Consider the following 22,291-nt stretch of genomic DNA (forward strand, 5'->3'; position numbering starts at 1 on the left):
TATGTCTATCACTGGAAGCAAGTATGCAGGCAAACGGACAAAAGTGACGAAGTAGCCGCCGTAGCTGGCGTAGCGCCCCACCTGTGACGGATTCGGAACGGACTGCCGGGTTAGCTGCTGCTACTGATTACTAAAACGGATTGCTCTACGTCCGCTATGGTGTATATTGTGTGTGTGATTGTTACAGTGGGCTCCAGACTCACCAAGTATACTGCCGTGTGACACTCTTCCTTTCCGCCCTCCAAGCTAAAGTGCTTCCGTCAGCAACGCTTCGGGTGTAAATAGCTGGCTTTCCTTGACGCTCCCCCCGTACACATCTTTTAGGCTCGGCACCGTAGCTTTCACCCACCCACCAGGAACCTCTCCCTCAGGGACACAGTAGACAGAGTACACCTTCAGCTTCATAAACATGAAGTCCAGTTTACCGCCGTCACCCGGCAACTTGAGGGAAGTCCCCAGGGTGGCATTCCGCGGCAAGACATACTTGTGTCCAAGCGGGCCTCCAATCACCGAGTCCCTGGGGCAGACCCAGAACTGCGACGACCTGCGACGACCATCGACGGGCGCCGTACTTGTATACTTGCATGTCATCAGCCAAGTCTTATCACGACCTGCCTCGCTCTCTATGTTCTTGTATTCCATTGTTATACCTGATACAGTTTACACTAGCCACGACTCTAGGATACAGGACAGACCAATAGCTTCCGCGCCGTCTTGACCTGAACAAGTGCAACTCTATAGTTCCATAAGCTGGAAAATGGAACAAGACTTTCCCGGAAGTATTGAACTCCGGTGTGCTTTAGGGGAATCCTATGAACAGCAGAGCCAAAACGTGATACCGCTTAGTTTTGAGCTGGGAGGTAACATGATATCAGCGAGCATTTTCAAGAAGCAGAATGCAACTTATTACTTCAAGGGAAAGGGTGAGCTCCATGGCCGGTGCTACAGGCGTCAGGTCAGCAGGCGATGTTGTCTCGTTAACAATGCCCTACACAGACGGCGGTGAGGTCCAGGTAGCGCCTCCATTCTTTGACGTTACCGGGACAGCATTGAGAACAAGCTTTCTGAGGAAGTTCTCCACGCACGAGGATGTCAACGCTGCAGTCAAGCGGTTCAGGGGGAGCCTGCCCTGTGGCGTGCTATCCTGGGGGCTGAGGCGGTGGATGCTGCGGCTAACGACGGTGCTGGTGCAGCAGCGAGAGCAGCCGCCGGGGACCACGAACAGGCGGTGGGTGGCGGAGAGGCTGCTGCCATGGGCGCGCATGCCGTGGATGGCGGCACGGGTGGCGGCCGCACAGCAGGCGTCGCAGCAGCAGCAACCGCAAGGGGGGACACCGGCACGGGTCCCAGGCAGGGCGAGGCGGGCGTTGCCCAGGTAGCAAACCTAGCAGCTGAAACTGCCCAGGCCATGCGTCCCAGGGGTGGCGGGACCGGCGCTGTGCGCAGCCCTGCCACCGTAGGGACCGGTGGGGATGTGGGCATGGCAACAGCCCAGGCCCCAGTCGAGGTCACAGGTGCCGCTGGCGGCACGTGCGGCCGTGGGTGATCCGGAACCGCCGCTGGCACGCGCGGTGGTCGAGGGTGTGGACGCAGCAGTGGCGGGAGAACTGGGTGCGGGACAGGGTGCGTGGAGAGCAACACAGGCGGTGGAGCCGAGGAGGCATGGGTGTCTGGAGAGAACGATGCGATTCAGGTGAGGCGTGTTTGCTTGTTTCCGGACTGCTTGCAACCAGGGCTGCCTTGTAACCCTTTTGGAACCTGGGGAGCATGTTGAACAAGGTCGAGGGGTGCTGATGGGCTATGTCAACGTTCAACGTCAGGGCAGCTTGTTGGGTCTTACTCTGATATTTCACCTTGAACGTAAGCACTGGGTGTTGCTGCCCCCCCCCCAGGATGAGGATACCACCAAGTACGATGCGTTCAAGGAGTGGGTCGGCAAGGTGCCAAGAGCGGCTAAGGGCGCAGCTGGCAAGAACAGGCGGGGTGGCGGTGATGACGACGACCTGGGTGCGAGGTCGGGGCGCAAGGTTGGAAATAAACGGCAGAAGGGGAACAAGGGCGCAGGCCGGGGCAGGGGTGCAAGCAAGGGGACCGCCAGAGGTGCGGGGAAGGGCGGCGCAGGCAAGGGAGGGCGGAGGGGGCGGACGAAGGAGGGTAGCTCGGAGGGTGGGTCGGACGCTGGTGAGGAAGAGGTCCTAGCCGCTGGCGCTGGGGAGGAGTCCAGCTCGGAGGACACGGGCAAATATAGCGAAGCTAGCAGCAGCAACAGTGGCAGTGGCAGCAGTGGCAGTGGTGGAAGCGAGCAGTAACATGGCAGCAGTGATGAGCGCTTGGGGGTGCACACACCAGGTCGGCCCCAGGCAGGATGGGACAGACCAATCCCAATAGGTGCCGGTACATGTCATACATCGGGGGTTTCATCCGTAGGAGTAAGCAGTAGGCACGAACTCTGCAAGTGGTGGTGAGACTTCTTGGCGAGCACTTGCTGTATGGGGGGTGACATGAACACTGTTTTCGAGGACGATGGTTGGGATGAATGCATCAGGCTGTCAGGCTGGCTGGTTGGTGTTGTGAGTCCAAAGCGCCTTGGTCCACAAGCATACTGAGACTTAGGCTACTTTGACAAGGGGTTCGCGTCCATCTTGAGGCTTGACGCAGTATTCACCAATCGTTAATTTAACACGCAGTAAGCGTCACATCGCAGAGTAATATCTGCCCATGTAACCCGTGATAACAGGGTCTTCACCCGTAATTGTACGTGTAATTGGTTACATGCACCCGTAATTCACCTGCAGCACCACGTAATATCCACCCGTAATCACTGGGTCTTCACCCGTAATTGTGCGCGTAATTGGTTTCATGCACCCGTAATTCACCTGCAGCACCGCGTAATATGCACCCGTAATCACTGGGTCTTCACCCGTAATTGTGCGCGTAATTGGTTACATGCGCCCGTAATTCACCTGCAGCACCGCGTAATATCCACCCGTAATTCCGGGGTAGTCGCCCGTAAATGTTCACCCGTATCCTTGTGCTCAAATTACGGGACCCGTAACGTGTTACGGGCCCGTAATTTCTGTCAAATTACGGGTGGATTGACCCAAATTTACGGGTAAAATGACCCCCGTTTTCCCAGAGTGAAGGACTTCTTGCCCGGAAGGACTACTGTGTTGCCTCACTCCCCTAAAGCACGGTGATGCACCACACCACGAGCGGCAGCAGTAGTTGATAATGGACGAAGAGGCCTGGACGATCCATCACATTGATCAAGGATTTTTCGACAATGTCTTAATCACTGTAACACCTCCCATTTCTGGAGATAGATCGGCCGCGGGTTTGCAGGACGAAGGTGGCGGATGCTTTCTTTGCTCGTGGATATTTGTTGCGTGGTGTTTTGGGGCCTAGGCACTAACCCCAACAGCAGTAGTGAACGGCGGCGGGGTCCTGCAAGGCAACAGGGCCTCGGGTTGAGTTTGGTAAGTTGTCACTTTTCGTTACGCAAGCGCTTTTTGTTTTTGGTGCTAAAAATCTTGCAAAAGGATTCGTTTTTTCTGTGAAGCGGTCACTTGCAGTTCTATGCTGCAGCAGGCAGGGCTGCTAAGGACGGACGGCGGGAAATTCCGCGGAACCTTTTCGGGGTGTCGTCTCCTGCTGATGTGCCGTTTCTGGGCCGTTTGCTTTGCATTAAATCAAATATGTTCAGAGCTTGCGTTGTCGTCCCTCGTCTACATGCATGCGTCGGGTTGTCCTCTGTAAAGATTTTTATGGTCTATAGACAGGACCATCGTATAACAGATAGAACCGAAAGACATAAAATCATAGTCTAGAATGACCTGTTGACCGTGCCATGGTATTATTATGCATAGGCCTGAAAGCATATTGCCTATATATATATTTATATTATATATATTATGTACATATAGATGTAGACGCTTCTCCATTCTACAGACGGTGTTTCTACGCTTTATTAATTTAAACTACCTACGTGCGCGAGTACGTGTAGCAGCGCGTTATCCATATACACATTTTTATTATTTTAGTTTTACAGGTATGGGGTCACGCACCCCCAACCATGTAACACACACACATACACACACACACACACACACACACACACACACGCACGCACGCACGCACACACACACGCACACACACACACGGCCCCCCACACACACGCACACACACACACGCACACACACACACGCACACACACACACGCACACACACACACGCACACACACATACATACACACACATACACATGTCGTCGTCCCTGGCTGTGACAGTGGGTCTGCTGTAGGCCTATCTCACTTATTTGCTTCGAGTCCGTGAGTGCCCATTTTTGAAACGTTACCTAGCAAGGCATCGCTGAGTCTTACCGATAGGTATTGCCTGTGGCAGCGGAGCGTGTACTTAATTATATCGCTGTTAACCTTAATACACACCGGAATTCATGCTCCTGGAGTAAGCTTTAATTTAGGCCTCTTGCGGCCTACACAGTCTTTGAGACGGTCAGCACCGGTGATCATGTTGGATAGGTCGACACACTGTAACATGGGAGATTGTCTGAGACGCCATATCCGCTGCTCCATGAAGAGTGTACGGCAAATACGAACTTTCATTATAATGCCAGATGTTATTATGACAGATGGGACATGCGCCTGATGATAGGTATGTACAAGAGGTTTCAAGGCACCATTTCGCAGAATGACATGAGGCCCGGATTTGGCTGCTTGGGAGTCGTTATGAATGGGGTTGTATGGGACATTTGAACTAGCAAGGCTTTGCCGGGATACTACTTCCCAATTTCTTAGAGCTCAACCGTCCAATGGCATGTATAACTAAAACATCAACGTGGCAGTTTGCAACCAACGTCTCCAATTTGCATGTGACCCCTGATGCATCCATCCGAGTCGACCTGCAAATGTTTAGCTATGAAACCTAAAGAATTCGTGGTCCTCACTCTCATTCTGTCTGGTCGCAGAATTCAGGGAGCGCGGGAACGAGGCACCATGGGCATTTCAATGGTGAACTAATAGTCGTTAGAAGCCCGTCTTTAACAATGATAACTTATACTGTTCGTGAAAATCCACTTGCTCCATTGATCGAGAGAGCTTGGCATTCCTTCTACTCACTTCTTGGGCATATTATAGAAACCGTTAAGGCAACTGCGGGCACTGTAATCATGTGCTTGCCAATTCGTTAAGCAGCCCCTCGCACAAATGTGTCCGGTCGTACTGTGCCCAAAAACAGTTCGTACATCGTCCCAAAAAAGCCAGGAGCGAATTTTGCCGTGCGGATGCGCGCGTTCAATTCTCAAAATGCGCCTGTAAAAGTGTATGTAATTTTTTCGGCGAAAGGCCGCTCGTCAGGGCATGTTGGCCGCAGTCACAAGCGGTATGCATCTCGGACTTTTGGCTGGCTGCTTAGCCTGAGCTGAATAAGATATGAAAAGATATGAAAGCATACAACGTAGCTTGCAAGACTGGGCGCTTGAAACGGCTGCGGGAAGAGGAAGCGTTCAGGACATCAGACAGCAAGAAGCACAACACCTGCTGGTAAACCACCGAGAATACCTTCAGTTGGTGACGTGTAGCTTTAGCCGGCGGGGTCGACCATCATACGCTTTGCGCACCGCCAATCCTGCTCTGGCCCAAAAGATGGAGGCCCTCTACATCGCGCAGTTCAAGGCCCGGGGGCCGTGTAGTTTTGGTCGGCGGGGTCGAGCAGCGTACGCATTGCGCACAGAAACCAAGGTGCAGCGTCTCTGTAACATCGCTAACATATCCGGTACGCGGTGGCAGGCTTGCCGAGCACGAAATGAAGGGGGGGGTCGCATCTCACCATTCAACTAAGCATGCATGTGCTCGGTTGAATGCTCGGTAGCGTGCGAGTTTACCCCTATCAGGATGTTTGTTTGCATATCCCTCCAAGCGAGAGGGCTTGGACCTATGCTGATGTTCGTTCCAAAAAGTGAACTGAGGACTGATGCTACGGTGAAAGGTATGCACGTAAATTCGCCCGTGCGCCAATCTCACATTCCAATATGCCACTGCACTTTCCTCTCCAGCCTGGCCACATTCTCTTCCTCGCAAACGTACTTGGGCACCTTACAATCCAACACCATACGTGCTTTGGAAAAGCGGGCAGCTGCTTCACAAGGACCCCCCTCTTTTCAATCAATCAACTACCCATACGCGGCCGACGTCCGTTTGCTGTTTTTCATCTAGGCTAAAATACACGTTTTTTCCTAGGGTAGGTGCTGACTCCAGCCATAACGGTTTAAAGCTTCCTGGTACGGGCATGTACGGGAGAAACAACTGAAGTCCTAAGAAGATTCCGCAACGTGCCTCGGCGAATCAACGTCAAGGCCGGTTGCTTCTTGCACCTCACTTCCTGTGTGTATTGCCGCTGACTGAAGTTGTTGCAATATGTCACAGCAGGGCCCAATAGACCTGCTGGTGGACGCCACAGTTGCAGGCATAACGTACCGAAAACTCTTTTGCTATGACATATCAATCATCAGCAATCTACAAAGCTTGAAGACGCGAGTACTTTGTGATCTGAAAGCGGCTGGCGCGCCCCTGGAAAACGCAGCTGATGTCGTGCTTCGCAACTACACCCTAACAGCCTACGAGCATACTCCATTTAATTCTGTTGGCGCTAGGAGCTGTGCTCTCAACGATGAAGATTCTTGGAACTTGGGGCGCGGCGTCAAAAGTTCCCGCCTTCTGTCTGCGGAGCCAAGCCCACAAATTCCCATCGGGCCAGCAGACGCAAGCCGACACGCGATGCTGGCAATCGCAGCACGGCAGATTTACGATCGTGCTTACGGAAGCGGGTTTGTTCTTCCCCTGGAGGCGCGCGTTAAACCGCTAGCAACGCAAGGCCCCGGCGCGGCCGAAGATACAACCAGCCAACTGCAGCCAGCTGGCGAAGCTCAAGAGCTCACCTCAGAGCCCGCAGTTGCCGACACAGCAGCCCTCAACGTCCAAGCCATCAACATGCAGCCCTTCGAAATTACCGTACGGGACTTCCGAGGTCGCTTCCATGCGGTGCGGGTTTGCGGTGGCACCAGTGTTTCTCAGCTCAAAGCGGGTATCGCCGCCTCCCTGGGTTGTAGCGGTGAGCTGCTAACATCCTAAGGGGGAGATCGGCTGCTGTTGAGGCTGCGCGCCCAGCTTACAGGCGGTCGCGAGGCGCCATGGGCTTGACGAGGGTGCCAGGAGTTCAGGGGGGAAACGCCGGGCATGACGGTGATTGATAACGAACTGAGTCGCGGCCATGAGAACAGACATGAAACGGCCATGAGACGTCGTCTGCCTCATGCAAGGAGTAGAAGAGTTGTAAGTCTTTACCTGCACGCTCAGCCCCAACCCTCCTCACTTATATCCCCCGCGTCCCATCCCCTCATGACTCTGCGGCATGTAATGTGACCTCCCAGTGGTCAGCCACTGGCGTCTCATGCACGAGGGGCGGCCGCTGGTCGATGAACTGGATTTGGCTGATCACAGTATCTCAGCCGGAGCTGTAGTGGAGGTCCAAATGACGTCAAGGCTTCCATTTCACCTGAAGACGAGGACAGGAGCCATGAATAGTGCCATTGCTTTGGGTACGGGCAAGGACGGGGTCAACAGTACCAGCAGCATGGCTGTTGGTGGTGGTGCTGGTGCTGGTGCTGCTGGCGGCGGCGCGGGTGCCGGTGCCAGAGCGGTAGTTGCAACAGCGCCGAACTGCAGCGCGGCATGGGCTGGTCCGGCTGTGAAGGGCGCCGGTGCCGTACAGCAGGTGGTTGTGCAGGTAACGGTAATAACGAAGCTAAGGTGTCTGGCGTATTCGGCCAGCGCCGCGTGCAGCATTGACCAAAACTTTGTTGATAGGTCTGCAGTTGGGTTTGCCTTGGAACCCCAAACACGGTGCAGGGTGTGGAGCTATCTGAAGGCTACAATGGGCATTTTGCTTACAAGGATGTTCATGATTGTTTAATTGTTTAGTTGACTTTCCTTGCATTGCATGAGAGTGAGAGGCCCTTGATTGGGAAGCACATTTGGTGGCTGGCGATTTACCGGATTGTCCAGTATTGACTAAATTTCGCCGAGGGTTGGGCCATGTCCTGGCACTGAAAGGAACGGCAAAACCTGGTACTAAAGCCATCTGGTAAATCTGCACTGCAAATCTCTTTTCGTTTCGTATATAATCCAGCGTGTTGGCCATTCGTACATGTTCGCACGTATATGCATGGATGCCCGCCCGCCCTACGCGGCTGTTTCCACCGATAACTATCCCAGCGGTTGCACTAGCCTGCATACCCGTACGCCGCTCCCATTGTCAGGTACTACTGCCGTGCGGCCGTGTCATTCAAGTTTCCCGCATTGCCTCGGAAGACGTGCAGCATTTCCTACACCGAGTCCTGGAGATGCAGAAGTCCTTACTGCAGGCGCCGCCGGGTAGCCCGCCGTCGCTGCTGCCACACGCATCGCCAGAGGCGTTGCGAGGGCAGCTGCCTGCCTGCTCCATAAAGAGGGGGCTTGGGCCAGCAGGGCTACTGTCAGGACTAGAGGCGCTTTCCAGGCGGCCGTCCTGTGGCCCTGCGAACGCCCGGCACGCAGTCCAGTGAGCGAGGGAGTAGCTTGAGCAAATAGGTTGGGGAGCTGCTGCATTTGGTTCTTTAGGCTCGCTCCTTTCTTAACACATCTAAGCACAGCAGCCGAAACGAGCGAGAGCCGAAAACCCTAAGTGCAGCAGCTCCCCGAGGGGGCGGCTTGAGTTCAGTTGCGCTGTCAGCATCGCTGTGGTCGGAATGCCAAATCGGGCTTTGAAAGGGTGATGTCCAATTTGTAAATCGTCACAACTCTGCTGCGGGCCTTTGGGTCACCCGTTATGGCATCAGCCCGCACAGCATTGGGAGGTATAGATTCGTCGGTGTGGGCCTTGGAGATTCCATGCCGCTCTCACGGGCGTTTACTGTGCTGGGAAGAAGAAGACTTAGGCATGGTATGCGCGCGCACGTGTGTGCATTCGCAGCGTTTGGTGCTCGGCTCGAGCTTTCGCGTTTGGAATCGACTTTTGTTTCCGTGCATTTCATACCTGCATTGATTTTGTTCCGTTCCGCACCCCATGCCGCATTTCATTTTTCTCATGCCATTCGCCAACTCGGCCGACGCAGGCAACAGCTGAAGGGAGGGGCCGTTGGCCAGAAGCTTCTGGTGCTGCTGCTGACGGCTGCGGCGGTTGTTGTGGCCATGGCCGTGTTGTAGGCTGCCTAGAGGAGCTCAAGCGAACCGAAAGTTTTCAGTTCAAAGCAACGGCCTGTGAGCGAACTGCTTACAGGAGCTGGAGGAGGAGGAGGCGGAGGAGTTAACGGGTGCGATATTCTTATCACGAGCGAGAATCCTCACAGGTGCCTGGAAGGCCCGTGGTTGGGCCCCGGGTGAGGCTACCGGCGAGGGCCAATGCATAACGAAGAACGACGTTTTTGAATAATCTTACGGTGGACGGAAAGAAAGAATAGAAATCGTGCTAGAAGGCTGGGTGCGGTCTCCTTCCAGTCACACCCCCCTTCGGTGCAGCGCAACCCGCGAGAGACGTCTACCTAAAAGGCGCAACCTGATTGTAGGGCGTCGTAGACTGTTAGGGAATACGCTGGTCTTGAAGGCGACAGCGCGACAGGAGCTACCCTAGAACCTAGTTGTTTCAGAACAGCGAATCCATTTAACAGCGTGCCATTTTTTACCTAATGCATTCCTCAGCACCCATTAGCTGGGCCAATGATCTTTCCATTGAATGCAGATTAGTTCCAAGACCAATCACTACAGCGATTGGTATGTTACTCGCGCATATGAGCTCTGCTCCAGGCAGGCAGGCTTTTCTGCGTGTTTAGTGAGATCGGTGGTATCAAGGGAATAGGCCGTGCACATTATGTGTCAATTTTGCAGAGGATAGATATTATATTTTGTGGGTTGGCTTTCGTTGCTCTTGCACTACACCCGAGAGATTAAGGGGCCCTTGGGCCTATGCTGTCCTTTCGGCATTACCATGGGAAGAATTCATGCCAGGGGTTCCGGCGCACCCTGCTGGACCGGCAGCGCTTGCATACGCACATGCACATTTTTTAAGTGCGCTTGCTGCGCAAGTATATGATGGCCGGCCAGTCATCCCGTGGCCATAAGAGACCAGGTGTTCCGTTGTTTACTTAGACCCGGTGGAATTTGGCGTACGGAAAACTGGTTGCCTGCCCGGGAACATGGCTATGGCCAGTGCAGTATATAGCGGCTAGGGCCTGGTTCGTAAGCCACAAATTAGATTATTAAGTTCTAAGACATTAAATTTTTATCCAATTGGAGATTTCAGGCGGAAATGTGCGTTCGGGGCCTAAGGTGTTTTCGTCACGTTGGGGCAGTGCTTTGATTGCATTCAAGTTCTGGCCTGAAGCTCTGCTTGTGTGGATTTCCCAAGCTGGTGAAGTGCGGTGGTGATTATTGTTCGTTTGAGGTGGACAGCAGAAAAGCTACGTAATATCCGGTGCACATGCAATGTTTACGCGGATTTGCAGGAGCGTTGCGGTGACCTGCGGCATGCACGCGTGAATATCTGGGCATGTCAGTCCCTAAAATACAACAGTTTTAAATCCCAAACCAAATTTACAAAGCCCAACGACTATGCGCGATGTGGTTAGTAAATGGTGGACTGCGCAGAGATTATGTACACAACCCACGACCGTGAACTATCGTTGTGCAAAATCCTTCTCATTGGACTTATCAGGACCGAGGCGCGCAAGCCTTGAGCCATAATCAATACCTAGTTGCGCCATTTGCTCGTTTCCCCCACCAAATCACAGCGCGTGCTATAGCAACATGCCCTGTGAAGGACGCCGCATTTTTCACTCAAAAGATCCTTCCGCATATACACAGGCATGTCAGTAGTAAGTGTCCTCGGCAAAATCTATGTGTCTCATTGGGCCCGTTGCGAGAGTTGCGAGATAAAGTAAAGCCTACCTCCGATTGCCAGGAGATAAGATCTGCCCGCGCAACACTCCAACAAAGACCTACACGATCTTCACCGGTTCGGGCGTCCATGACCTTGCTTTCCACTTGGTGCTGTGCAGCGTCATCCTATGTCGTCTTAAACAGATGGGCACCCGTCCATTGGGACGCCACCCCCTTCGTCGCTTCCTGCATGCTTATCAACCAACTCCCTAGGCACTTGCAGACTCCTCTCCGCGTTTGCCGCATGCCTTAGCCCCACGGGCGAAGTTAACGACCTACATCCCTCAACGATGCAACCCATTTCACAAAGCATCCGCCGTCGCTAGATACATCGACACGGTTGACGGCGGACTCACTGTAAATGGTACGTACACCCTTCAGCAGCAGTAGGAGCCTGTAAGCAGAGGCTGGGGTTTAAGCATGAGCGAGGGTACAGGGAGGGGTCCATCTAAAGACGCGCACTAGCAGGAGCGTTTCTACTACTAGCAACGTTGTTGCACCGCTACGTACATATCATCTACTACTAAAAGCCAGGAGCTGCGCTGGGTTCGCACGGCACATACGCCACGCACACCATCACTACCCACATACAAAGTCGCAATACATTTCTTAAGGGTCAAAACGTTTCCAGTAGGCCGACGGCGATGGGCATGACAGCCTGAAGTCAGAGTTGCACATGTTCCAGTGCAGACTATGCTTATTTGTGCAGTCAAGTGCAACGATTTGCCGCCATGCGTCAAGAAGCGAAATGCTTTTGGCCTTTGGGGGCGCTTAGCGTCGCCTGTGGTGGTTGGTGTCTAATGCATGCCACTTCACACCTCTGGCGCCACCGCGGGCAACAAGCCCAACAAGCGGCATCCGCGCCGCTAATCGCAGGAGTGCACGCTTAAGAGCGACGGAGACGACAAGGCCACGAGATACGTGACGCCCGCCTGTTATGTGCCTGGACCCGAGTACGATGTCCGACGGTTGAAGTGCTCGCGCAGCTTTTGTATTTTCTCCATGTTCGCTGCGGAGAGACCCGTAAAGTTAGTAAAGGAGAAGTTGCCAAACGGATCATTCTCTATGTGCAGCTCTTGAGTGTCCTCTCCGCTGTGCGCCTGCTGCTCCTGCTGTTCATCGTCCACCTCCTCCTCATCCTCCGCCAGCTCCTCGCCTTCTCCATACTCCTCATATGTTTCGTTACCGTAAGCGTCGACCTCGGTGCCGTAACCTGGGGTGCCCGACAAGGCCACGCCGCCGCCGGTGCCGACCGACCCAGGGGACTGTCGTTCAGGCGATGTGCCAATTCCCGCTGAACCAGACCCGCTACCGCGCGTGCCACTGCCACTGTGCCGCGCACCGCTGGCGCTACTCCGAAGACCGCTGCCGCTATGCCGCGCGCCACAGCCGCTGTTCCTGGCGCCGCTGCCGCTATTCCGTGCACCGCAAGCACTATTCCGGACACCGCTCCCGCTGTTCCGAACGCCACTACCACTGTGCTGCAAAGCGCCAAGCGGGGCCCCGCATATGCTGCTTCCCATGCTGTTGCGCGGGTGCATCAAACCCGACATAAGGCCCTGGTTTGCGCTGGTGCGCCCGTACGATACCGCCGGTGCCTGAGGCCCAGGCATGCTGCTGTCGGGCCCTGGGTTGCACTGGATGCCAGGCGTTTGGAACGGGCTATTGCAGAGCCGCGCCATGTCGGCTATGCTCTCTGCACGATAAGCAAAGCCGGCATGAGGATTTCAATATAACAAGAGTTTCGCAGAGGACTCAGGCCCAGCGTGCTCCCCTCAGGATTTGCCCGAGTCAAATTACGCAAGAGTGTAACTTCCTCATAATCATCATAACGAAATATACGGTGGTGTAATTAGCAGCATTTACTAAAATGTATTTTTTTTATCAAACTAGCATACGCAGCACCACGCGACAAACACTCATTTCTAACGATACAGTTGGGCGGGACTTAATACCCGCGCAACAGTGCCTGTAGCCCCTGTTCAAGTTAGCAACGGCATTATGTCGGCACACCAAAGGGGCTAAGCATCATTTTGTAGCTCCTAACATCTTTCGTGTTAACAAATATTGCTAGCCCAGTACCGCCGTCACAGTAGTACCCACAAACCGCACCTACCTCCGCCCGCATTGCCCGTGTAGCTCGTTCGGCTCATATGTGAGGAGCCGTGGCTGTTGCTGGATCCCATGCTGCGCATCCCGGATCCGTCGCGGTGGTACTGGTCCTTCAGGCGGTCCACCTGTGAGCGGTGCGAAGCGGGCCGCCAGCGAAAGGGACTGTCAAACGCCTGGAGAAACAGCGGCATAAGGCGCTTTCGCAAGCCGAGGATAAGCTTATAGACCAGGAGCACACCGAGGCATGTTAGGCAAGATCACACATGCCCTGAAGTCACACCTTTTCGACGTCCACAAGAGGATGCAACGCACCCATCAGGTCCCATCAGGGAATCTCATGGACAGGAGGACCAAAACAAATTGCAACGACAGTACAAAAAAACTCAGCCTCGCCCCGCTCGCTCAGCTCCAAATCCGAAACTGCCTTTCCGGCTTCGGGCCAAAAAATGAGCAGCAGCAGCGACTGCTGATCATGCGCTGCCGCACCTCGCCGCGGGTAGCGCGCACCTGTGTCCGCCCGACGCCCATGCCGCTGGATGGCCCACTGCCAGGCAGCATCATCGGCCCTGCCGAGCTGCCGCTAGGACCCATTGGCATGTGTGCAGAGGTGCGCTCGGTGGGCACGCTGGTGCGTAGCTTGTCAAGGTCCTCTGCCATTGACCTTTGGGAGACGTGCTTCGACTCGAAATAGGACGTGTCCGTCTCGTCCTCGACGGTAGGTATGAACGCGGCCTTGTTGCGCACAAGGCCCGTCCAATCCAGGCCCTCAAACCAAGTATGCAGCTTCACCTCGCCAGCGCCTCTGAAAGCACGCAGCCGGGCAAAAAAGCATCAGCGTAGAACATGGTTCGCTTCCGTCCGCAGATGGCAGAACTAGTGCCGCTAAAGAAACAAGCACGCAGGCAGGCCAGGAGTAACAGTCCCTATACCCCGCTGGTTCACTCACACGCGCCGCCAAATTAAACACTTTCATATATCCGGCGTATGTTAGGTAGCCAACCGGCCACCGCTGGATTCGCAACGCGACACGCCGCACCTGTGACCTAGGCGCTTGAGCGGATTGGGGTGCAGAAGCTTGTCGATGAGATCCCGGCACTCGGCCGACATGTCGTCCTCGTCTGGCCACGTGATGCGGCGGTCAAGGATGTTATCAAAAATCTCCTCCGGCGTATCGGCGTTGAAGGGTGGCGTGCCTGGCGGAGCAGATGAAGGTAAAAAAACCGTATGTGCGTAAGCTTAAATTTCACCTAAAATTTGCGCAGCCAGCCAAACCAGAACTTGCATAATGTATAAAAAGCACCAATTAGCGCCAACATGCTGACATGGAGCTGTTCCTTTACGCACAACCTAAATACCCAATCCCAACCCCAACCCCTGCCGAGGCCGCCAGACATCCCCGGGGAGATCCATGGACATCGACCCAAAGCCGCCCCCCTACCTGTGACGAACTCGTACAGAATGGTGCCCAGGGCCCACCAGTCCACCTCTGGCCCATGCCCCGTGCCCAGCAGCAGCTCCGGAGCCAGGTAATCTGGGGTGCCAACTGCGCGACGACATTCATGCTCCGGCGCGACGATGCGCTGAGGGACAGAAATCGTCACCATGTCAAAGGGCCCAACAGTACAAAGAGATTAAGGACAATTACGCTAGGATAGCGCAAAGTTCAAGAAGGAAGCCTCCTAGAGCCAGAATACTAGCGGTCGGCGGATAGCGGCCGGCGATCAAGCCGATGGACGGAGCGCAGACGGCGTTACTTGAGAGGAGGTTGACCTGTCCATGCCGTCTTCAGTGCCGGAGGTACTGGCACAAGCCCAGCACATGCGGCGCGCGGATCGCCCTGCCTACAGATTTCCATGCAATGTCAGGTATGAACGAACCTGGCACGTCCCCTTACAATTTTTATCCTGAAGTTCCAACCTAGTAAGCCGTGCTTGACAACTTTCCGGACACAAAAACTATAAATAATATCCCTCGCTGACCTGGTGCTGGCCTAATGGTCGAGGCGGTAGGCCAAGCGCGGCTGCACCAAGCGACTGCCCATGAGCGCTCGTGCGCCCGTTCAGGTGAGCAGCTCCGTCCTGCGATATATACGACGCAGGCCCTTCATCCGACTTGGAGGCATCCATGGGCTCGGCGCCAGTACCACCGCCGCCGGGTACCACGCCGCTACCAGAGAAGTCACTGCACGAGGCATGGACGGGCGTAGGAACGCACGGTGCCAGTGGGCAACTCGCATGGCATATCCTTTGGCGAACAGCTGCAAAAAAAGCTGCAGTGTGTTAAAAAAACTGGAAGGACTAATAAGGTGCTTCCGCCGTTGACTTTTGACTTTTTATCAAAGCCACTCGAGCTAAAGTAAAATCTATTTTATCCTCTTTATGACAAAAAAAATTAACATGCGAGCCTTTACCGTGCCACATGGCAATTCTACTAGCGGGCCATCCATTCCAAGGAACAGAGCAATATTGCTAAGTTTTCTGTCACTATATGTTAAGGTATATCAACTATATCTACCCCTTCTGGGTTAGATTTAGCAGGTAAAAGCTTGATCATAATCATGTAATACTTGATGAGAAACATGAAATTTCATATCTTACGCAGTATGGACCTATATTGGAAGTAGGGCATACTCGCTTACGGTCTTTAAATCCAATTTCAGTTCAGTTTTTTCAGTTCAGTCCAGTTTTTTCAGTTTAGATCCAATTTCAGTTAAGAAAACAATTGATGGAATGATTTTAATAGGAATACTCGGCTTAAAGTTAGGGATAAAGTAACAATATTGTCGCTGGGGTGGGTGCGAGGCCACCGCCTGACCGCAATGGACCCATGCAAGGTGCAGCCACGGACTTACCCGTTGCCGTCCGCGCCGTTGCCCCATGCTGATTCCGTCTCCTGCTCTGTCCCATCTGTGTCCATGGTCTGTGAACCGTTCAAGTTGTCCGTCCTGTCAATCACGCCCACGCAGCTTAACCCGAAGTCCGTCAGCTTGACGTGGCCCTGCCAATGGGTGCGCGGGTGCAACCAACCTTGTTACGTATCGAGGCCTGGCACAATATAGCCAAAGCATCTTCCATGACCCGATCTACGCAACATTCCAGGACCAAGATGCCCGAGCCCCCCACGTAATCATATACTTATTTGGGCCTCAAGTTTGTGGAATGGGCAAATATGCAGGGCTAGGTCCATAGAATGCATGTAAGTGAATCCACCAAGCGGAAGGCAATCAGATGTGCAAGTCAGGCTCCACGGCGAAAGACGGTCCCTTACCCATGTCGCGCGGAGTCACGCCGCCATGACCGAGGGCCATACCTGTGCATTAATGAGCAAGTTGTCCGGCTTGAGGTCACGATGAATGATTCCCTGTGTCGTGCGAAAGGACGTAGGGTCGCAGAACCTGAGTATGATTGGCCGTAGTATGAATAACATGAACACGAACATCTAACAACATGACCAGCCATAGTATGAACGTCACAGCGCCTTAGTATGACATGCGCATAGGACGCAGACAGGGCAGAATGAAGATGCTATAAGAATCAGACAATGTACTCGTCAGAGAAAACAGATATAGGCAGGTGGCTGGCAGTGGCTGGCAGGTGGCTGGCAGAGGTTAAGGCCTGACTTCTGCTCCCGGAGAGTCCGGGTTCAAATCCGCCTGCCGACCTCTCGGGTGTGTGAGGGGTGATGATATGGGAGGTGGCCACCCATTTTGTGGACGGTGTAGGACGTGATAAAATCAATTTGCGAGCTGACCAGGAACTAAGTTGAGGCGCCGTTGATCCGCTAGATTTGGTTGGATGCTGGTGGTGAGTTGCCGAACCCAAAGAGTACACTCTGAAGTCGGACGGGTGCACTCGTGGTGCCAGCTGAAACATCTCCCGCGTCCAAACCAGAATTCCAACACATATGCAGTGCTAGCAGCAATTTTCCCATGCACGCGGCTCTAACGTGCGCCCCACTGACGCAAGTGCGCACCTGCGCGTGGCAGTACTCGAGTGCAAGCACTGTTTCCGCAATGTACTGGCGGGCCACCTCCTCGTCCAGAGCGCCGAACTTCCGCAACAAGCTGCGAAAAAGGCGGGGGTGCCGGGTGCAATACAGCTTGTTGAGGACATCCGCATGGAAGATTGCCTCGTGTACTGGATCCGATTTAGCGCCCTTGAGGCCGCCGGTCTTGCTTTAGCCACAAGAATTTGAACCTCAAAGCTGTTTTCCCTATTGATTGCCATTTCGTGAACTAACGCATCAGGGACACGTCACGCTGTAGGAACCCGTCAGCACGTCGTCTTATGCAGCCGCAGCATTATTTCTCCCATCTTCTCGTGAAGCTCCTCCACACCGAGTATGTATACCCGGCTGGACGCTGTGGTCTACGCACCTGAAACAGTCGCCACCGTTGATGTATTCCATCACTATGTAGAGATTTTCTCGCGACGTGAACGAATAGTAAAAGCGCACCACAAAGGGATTCTGTGCCATCGCCAGGATGTTCCGCTCGTTGGTGACCGATTCCACCATGTTTTTGCGAATCAGGTCTCGCTTTTTCATCACCTGACACGAGGAAAGCCATGGTTGAGAAAGGTAATGCACGCAAGGGAAACACGCCGCAAACTGCAACAACTAGAATACTGCATGCGCTTGGTGTGAGGTGGATTTAAAAGGTTGGTTTGGTTGCAGCTGCAACCGTCCACCAGGCCGCTGGTAGGCAACACCGTCGTGCACGCGCCCAGCGCACTTGAGCAACTGACCGCGAAGAGTATCAGGGACGCGGGTGACTCCTCCCCTGGAAACTCTGAGCCAGACCCTACCCGTGTCCTTCTGGTAAATAAATGGTCGTCGTTCTCTTAGCTCTTACTGCATTCCAAGACCCTGGCCCCCTCACCCCACACCTTAATGGCGAAGAGGTCCCCTGTAGCCAGCTTGCGCGCCAAGTACACACGACCAAAGGCACCACGGCTGATAGGCTTGATGATCTCAAACTCGTCAATCGACATCCCCGGCATGCTGCGTGGCGTAGACGTCCCGCTATCGCCTGCGTCGCTGCTGCCGCCGGCGCGTACACGCCCTCCGCCAAAGGGTTCCGACAACAGGTTCACCTGGTAAACGGCGCCATGATGAGGGGGTACATGGTGTTGCGATGGAGTTGCTAGCTAGAGATTAGAGACAAGACACGCAGCACAGATCGAGGTTGAGCCCGCATGAACCGCAACCAGACAATTGTCACGACCTCAATGCGCAAAACAGTGCGAATGGTTGGATCCAGCTGCCGCATACCTCATGATGCGCAAAGGTGAGGCCCAAGGAGCTTAAGCACGGCACTATAATATTGTAATGAAGTGTAAGCCAAATGAAATCGAAGCAACAGGGGGGCATCTTGACGCCTCTTATGCACGGGTACAATAACGCCAACATACCATGCGCAGACCGAAGGAAACCAATTCTACACAATACAGACAACGCCAGACCGCGTAGAACCAAACGCGCACAACAACACGGGGGGGGGGGGTAATCAGCGAATTGTTGATGCTTTCGTACGCAGGAATACTGCACACATTGCCCCTCCATCCTGCGCCATGCGGATGCCTCGAGACTCTGACTACAACATTGGACAACTCCTTCAGACAGGTTTCCCTATCTACTATATCTACTCTATTACTTTTCCGAAGCGATAGCATGCCGAGCAGGGTTTCACTGAGCATGGACACGCTTGTGACCGTGTGAGCACTGCTTCACTCAGAGAAACTTAAACTCAGCACTGCCCACCTTCTCAGATATGAGCCGCATAACACGGTGGGCGTAAGTCTGCGTCACAATCGCTAGCTTATTCGCTTGCGCCGCCGCCTCCAGCATGTCTTCGAGCTCTGCCTGAATAGAAAAGCAGCGCGTTGTCGGCACCTTGGAACCATCCGGCTGCAAGGCTGCCGCATTCCGCGCCGCCCGAATCAGCTTGAGCAGCTGGTTCCTGGAATGGTACAAAAGGGCCGCAATTGAGGGCACAGTAAACCCCACGAGTATGCAAATGTAGGTATGGCAAACAGCGCAAGGCGGAGTATAACTCACCGACCCGGCAGACCCAGTAGCAAACCTCTGCATTTCTCTACTCTTCCCCAGATAGACCCAGTAGCAAACCTCTGCATTTCTCTACTCTTCATCTACGTCCACGCAGCTCCTGAAGCTCTCAAGCATGCCGCAACAACACCTTTCCTCACCGACCCTCTATGAAGGACATGGGTATAATATGGTTATAATAACCAACGAATGTCCGTTACGAAGCCTACGGCACGCATACTCTCAACATCTCATGTCTTGAGTGTATTACCGTCTCGGAGCGAACAAGGCTATCCGCAAGTCTTGCACCCAACCCGTCGCACCCGACCCGTGTGCCTTGCTGCCGCTGCAGCTTTGCCTCCCGTGGTAAAGCTCCTTCCAAAGCGACTGCGTATCCACGCGCTGGATGCGTGTTCCCTCTTTCAGCTTTTGCCCGTTTCCCACCCACCACGCGCCGACGCCTTCAGCGACAAGGAGGCCATATTAAATATCGTGGACCCTGCCTAGGACCCACTTACGCCGCAAACTCACTTGACATGGTACTGGCTAGGCGCTGGCCCTAGCGCTGGAAATGCCAGCGGAGTCTCCAGCCACTCCTCCAGTACGTTGGCTATTGTCGTCATTTGCGCATCTACGCTCAGGCCGTTGCCGCTGAGCGTCCGCAGCACGGCGCAGTGTATGCTGTGCTCCTCCAGGTGCGTGCTGAGCCAGGCCTCTTCACAGATAGAGCAGATCTAGCAGGGACGGGGGAATCATATGCAAGAAAACCAGAGGGGTTAGAAAGCGCATCAACAACGCAACACTTGACAAGGGCCGAGATTGGTGAAGGAAAACGAGCAAACAAACAAGGCAAACAGGATCGCCGCTGTGCCAAAGCGTAAAAGCGCAGAGCGAATAGCAACGCGTGTACATGTGCGACGAATCTGAATATGCTGAAACCCATGCCCAATGCAGATATTACAGTATGTCACGCGTTGGAAAGGGACGGGGAGGTGACCCCCACCCCCACCCCATCCCCATTTTCCCCTCCAGGCGGTGCATGAAAGCCGCCCTAAGATTTCTGGGCGTCATCCTGTGCACTCCTACCCAATCGGATCCAAACGGCCTGATGTCACTTTCACGCGCTGTTCTTTGTGCGGTACCAGATCCCAGACAAATGCACTACACAAGCCCTTGCCAGGGTTACGCAGTTCAATCCATTAAGATCCAACCAGCCTTATAAATAGAAACGATGCCCAGGACTGAAAAGGTGCGGCACACAGGTCATCACTAAGCTCTGATGCAAATCCGCCTCTGCAAGCCTTGTAGAAATAGCACGTCAGCTACATGAACTCTTCCACTGCCGGCGCAACCCACGCATCTTCTGCCAGATGTCCATGCTTCTTACCAGCATCCCAACGGCCACACAAACGCGGCGACTCTCCCTTCCTGCACCTCACTCGAGCATTGTTTTATCCGGCCACGCACCAGCCGCTCTCCTATCCTATTCCTACTAGCATGCATGCCTACAAACTGGTCCAACCCGCTTGCTCCATAGCTGCCCACCTTAACCTGCTGGCTCTTCACACTATGCTGCCCCGACAGCCACCTGCTTGGGCCACCACCACAGCCACTTACCACTGTTAAGTCCTCCGGCGGGATCCCATCAGGGGACATGGGCTCCAGCCCCACATTCATTCCCATCGCGAACAGGTCCACTGATGCTCGACGGAACAGCCTCCCGCGCCCGCCGCCACCCAACACCTCTAGCTCGCTGGAAGCTGCCGGCGAGTTACTGGTCCGCTGCTCCTCCTGCAGCGGCCGCCCCACGTCAGTGTTACTCATCAGCTTTGCCCGCTTGCCAGTGTCGCCCTCAGCTCCCCCGCTGTTGATGTCCATAGCGCTGCTTCCCCGCGCGGCAGCACCGCCACGGCTGCCACCCTCGCTGCCGCTGCCGATGATATGTACAGGTGCTTCCTGGAAGCGAACGGACCGTTGGTTATCTATCTTGCGCAGTGGCGCAACCTCACCGCCGCCGTCAGATCCATCCAATCCCAATCCTGCGGACTTAGCACCACGAAGGTTGGAACCCGCCTCGTGCAGAAATCTAGGCGAGAGCTTCACCGGCCGCTCCGCCATGGGATCCCGACGGCGCACGTGCTGTGCGTGCTGAATCTCCGAATGCGGCCGAATTATCCCGTCCGGGCTGCCCTTGTCCTTCTGTGGGTATTGATGTGCGCGAGTGCCAGCGGGACCAGCACCACTACTTAAGAGCAAGGCAAAAGTGGGTGAGGACTGCGTAAACAAAACACACAAGAGACAACGCCCTTGACTGTGCACCCATGTATATTAGCCAGCCAACCACCATCCCCGAGGTCCCAGACGAATTTGGTTCGAGACGAAATGCTCTCTGGCGTCCCGACACATTTCACTCCCAAAACAACGCATACGAGCTTAGAAGCAATGGTCCTAACGAGGCCACACTCTGCTAACCCGATGTCCATCTCACCACTGATGAGGACTTCCGCTTGAAGCCGTCCGTGAAGCTCTTTATGCCCTTGGAAAGTTTCCCAAAGAACCCTTTCTTCTTTTTTGCGGCACTCAACCCACTGCCGTCACTTGTGCTGGGGTAAGCATCTAGGTCACTGCTCTTGCTGTGGTTGCGCAACACGGACCCGCTGACGTCCTGAGATTCGCCCCCGGGCGACTCCGGAATTTCGCTTTGTATTCGGGTCAGCTGGTGATGGTGCACGTGTGCGTCGGCCCAACCACCTGCACACACCAAGCACACTTAGCATTATAGCTGCTATATTCTCAGCAGGGAAATCGCTCTTGGTGTTCAACGCCAACCACTTACCCATCTGGATGGCAGGGCTTTCCCGCTTAAGCTGCTGCACCATGTTGTACATAGCCCTGCATTGACCATGGGGCTTCAGGACAAAAGCAAAGCAACCACAGGCCACCTGGCCATGCGTCCCAATACTTATACTTACTTGACAGGCATAGTGTGCGAGCGGAAAACGGGTTCCTCCTCATCCTTGGGTGCACTCCCCCCCGCCTCATTGCCCATGTTTGGCGGAGCTGCAGAGCAACCCACATGGCATTGGTGAGTGGGCCAGTACTACACCGTCTTTGAGCTATATGGCTTTGCCTTTAGGACTTACGCAGGT

At 54.3% G+C, this 22,291-nt stretch overlaps 3 protein-coding genes across 3 annotated transcripts; 2 read left to right on the forward strand and 1 right to left on the reverse strand.

The window, feature by feature from the left end:
* Nucleotides 1-757: 757 nt before the first annotated feature.
* Nucleotides 758-2,863, forward strand: VOLCADRAFT_103219 (uncharacterized protein; the record flags this gene model as incomplete). The annotated part of the gene is made up of 5 exons (XM_002946748.1): nucleotides 758-860; nucleotides 949-1,228; nucleotides 1,594-1,693; nucleotides 1,893-2,100; nucleotides 2,796-2,863. The coding sequence occupies 5 exons, from the start codon at nucleotides 758-760 to the stop codon at nucleotides 2,816-2,818; spliced, it is 714 nt and encodes a 237-aa protein (XP_002946794.1). The 3' UTR covers nucleotides 2,819-2,863.
* A 2,584-nt stretch (nucleotides 2,864-5,447) lies between these two features.
* On the forward strand, nucleotides 5,448-9,257 carry VOLCADRAFT_87137 (uncharacterized protein; the record flags this gene model as incomplete). Its single annotated transcript, XM_002946749.1, has 5 exons — nucleotides 5,448-5,790; nucleotides 6,598-7,125; nucleotides 7,445-7,800; nucleotides 8,333-8,613; nucleotides 9,167-9,257. The coding sequence occupies 5 exons, from the start codon at nucleotides 5,448-5,450 to the stop codon at nucleotides 9,255-9,257; spliced, it is 1,599 nt and encodes a 532-aa protein (XP_002946795.1).
* A 4,518-nt stretch (nucleotides 9,258-13,775) lies between these two features.
* Nucleotides 13,776-18,085, reverse strand: stpk15 (serine/threonine protein kinase 15; the record flags this gene model as incomplete). The annotated part of the gene is made up of 8 exons (XM_002946942.1): nucleotides 13,776-13,899; nucleotides 14,125-14,290; nucleotides 14,536-14,640; nucleotides 16,025-16,094; nucleotides 16,407-16,457; nucleotides 17,070-17,160; nucleotides 17,473-17,645; nucleotides 17,984-18,085. Coding segments are annotated over 8 exons (882 nt in total), but the record flags the coding sequence as incomplete, so codon positions are not given.
* Nucleotides 18,086-22,291: the final 4,206 nt, after the last annotated feature.

Source organism: Volvox carteri, assembly GCF_000143455.1.
Source record: "Volvox carteri f. nagariensis unplaced genomic scaffold VOLCAscaffold_4, whole genome shotgun sequence".
NCBI classification, from domain to species: Eukaryota; Viridiplantae; Chlorophyta; class Chlorophyceae; order Chlamydomonadales; family Volvocaceae; genus Volvox; species Volvox carteri.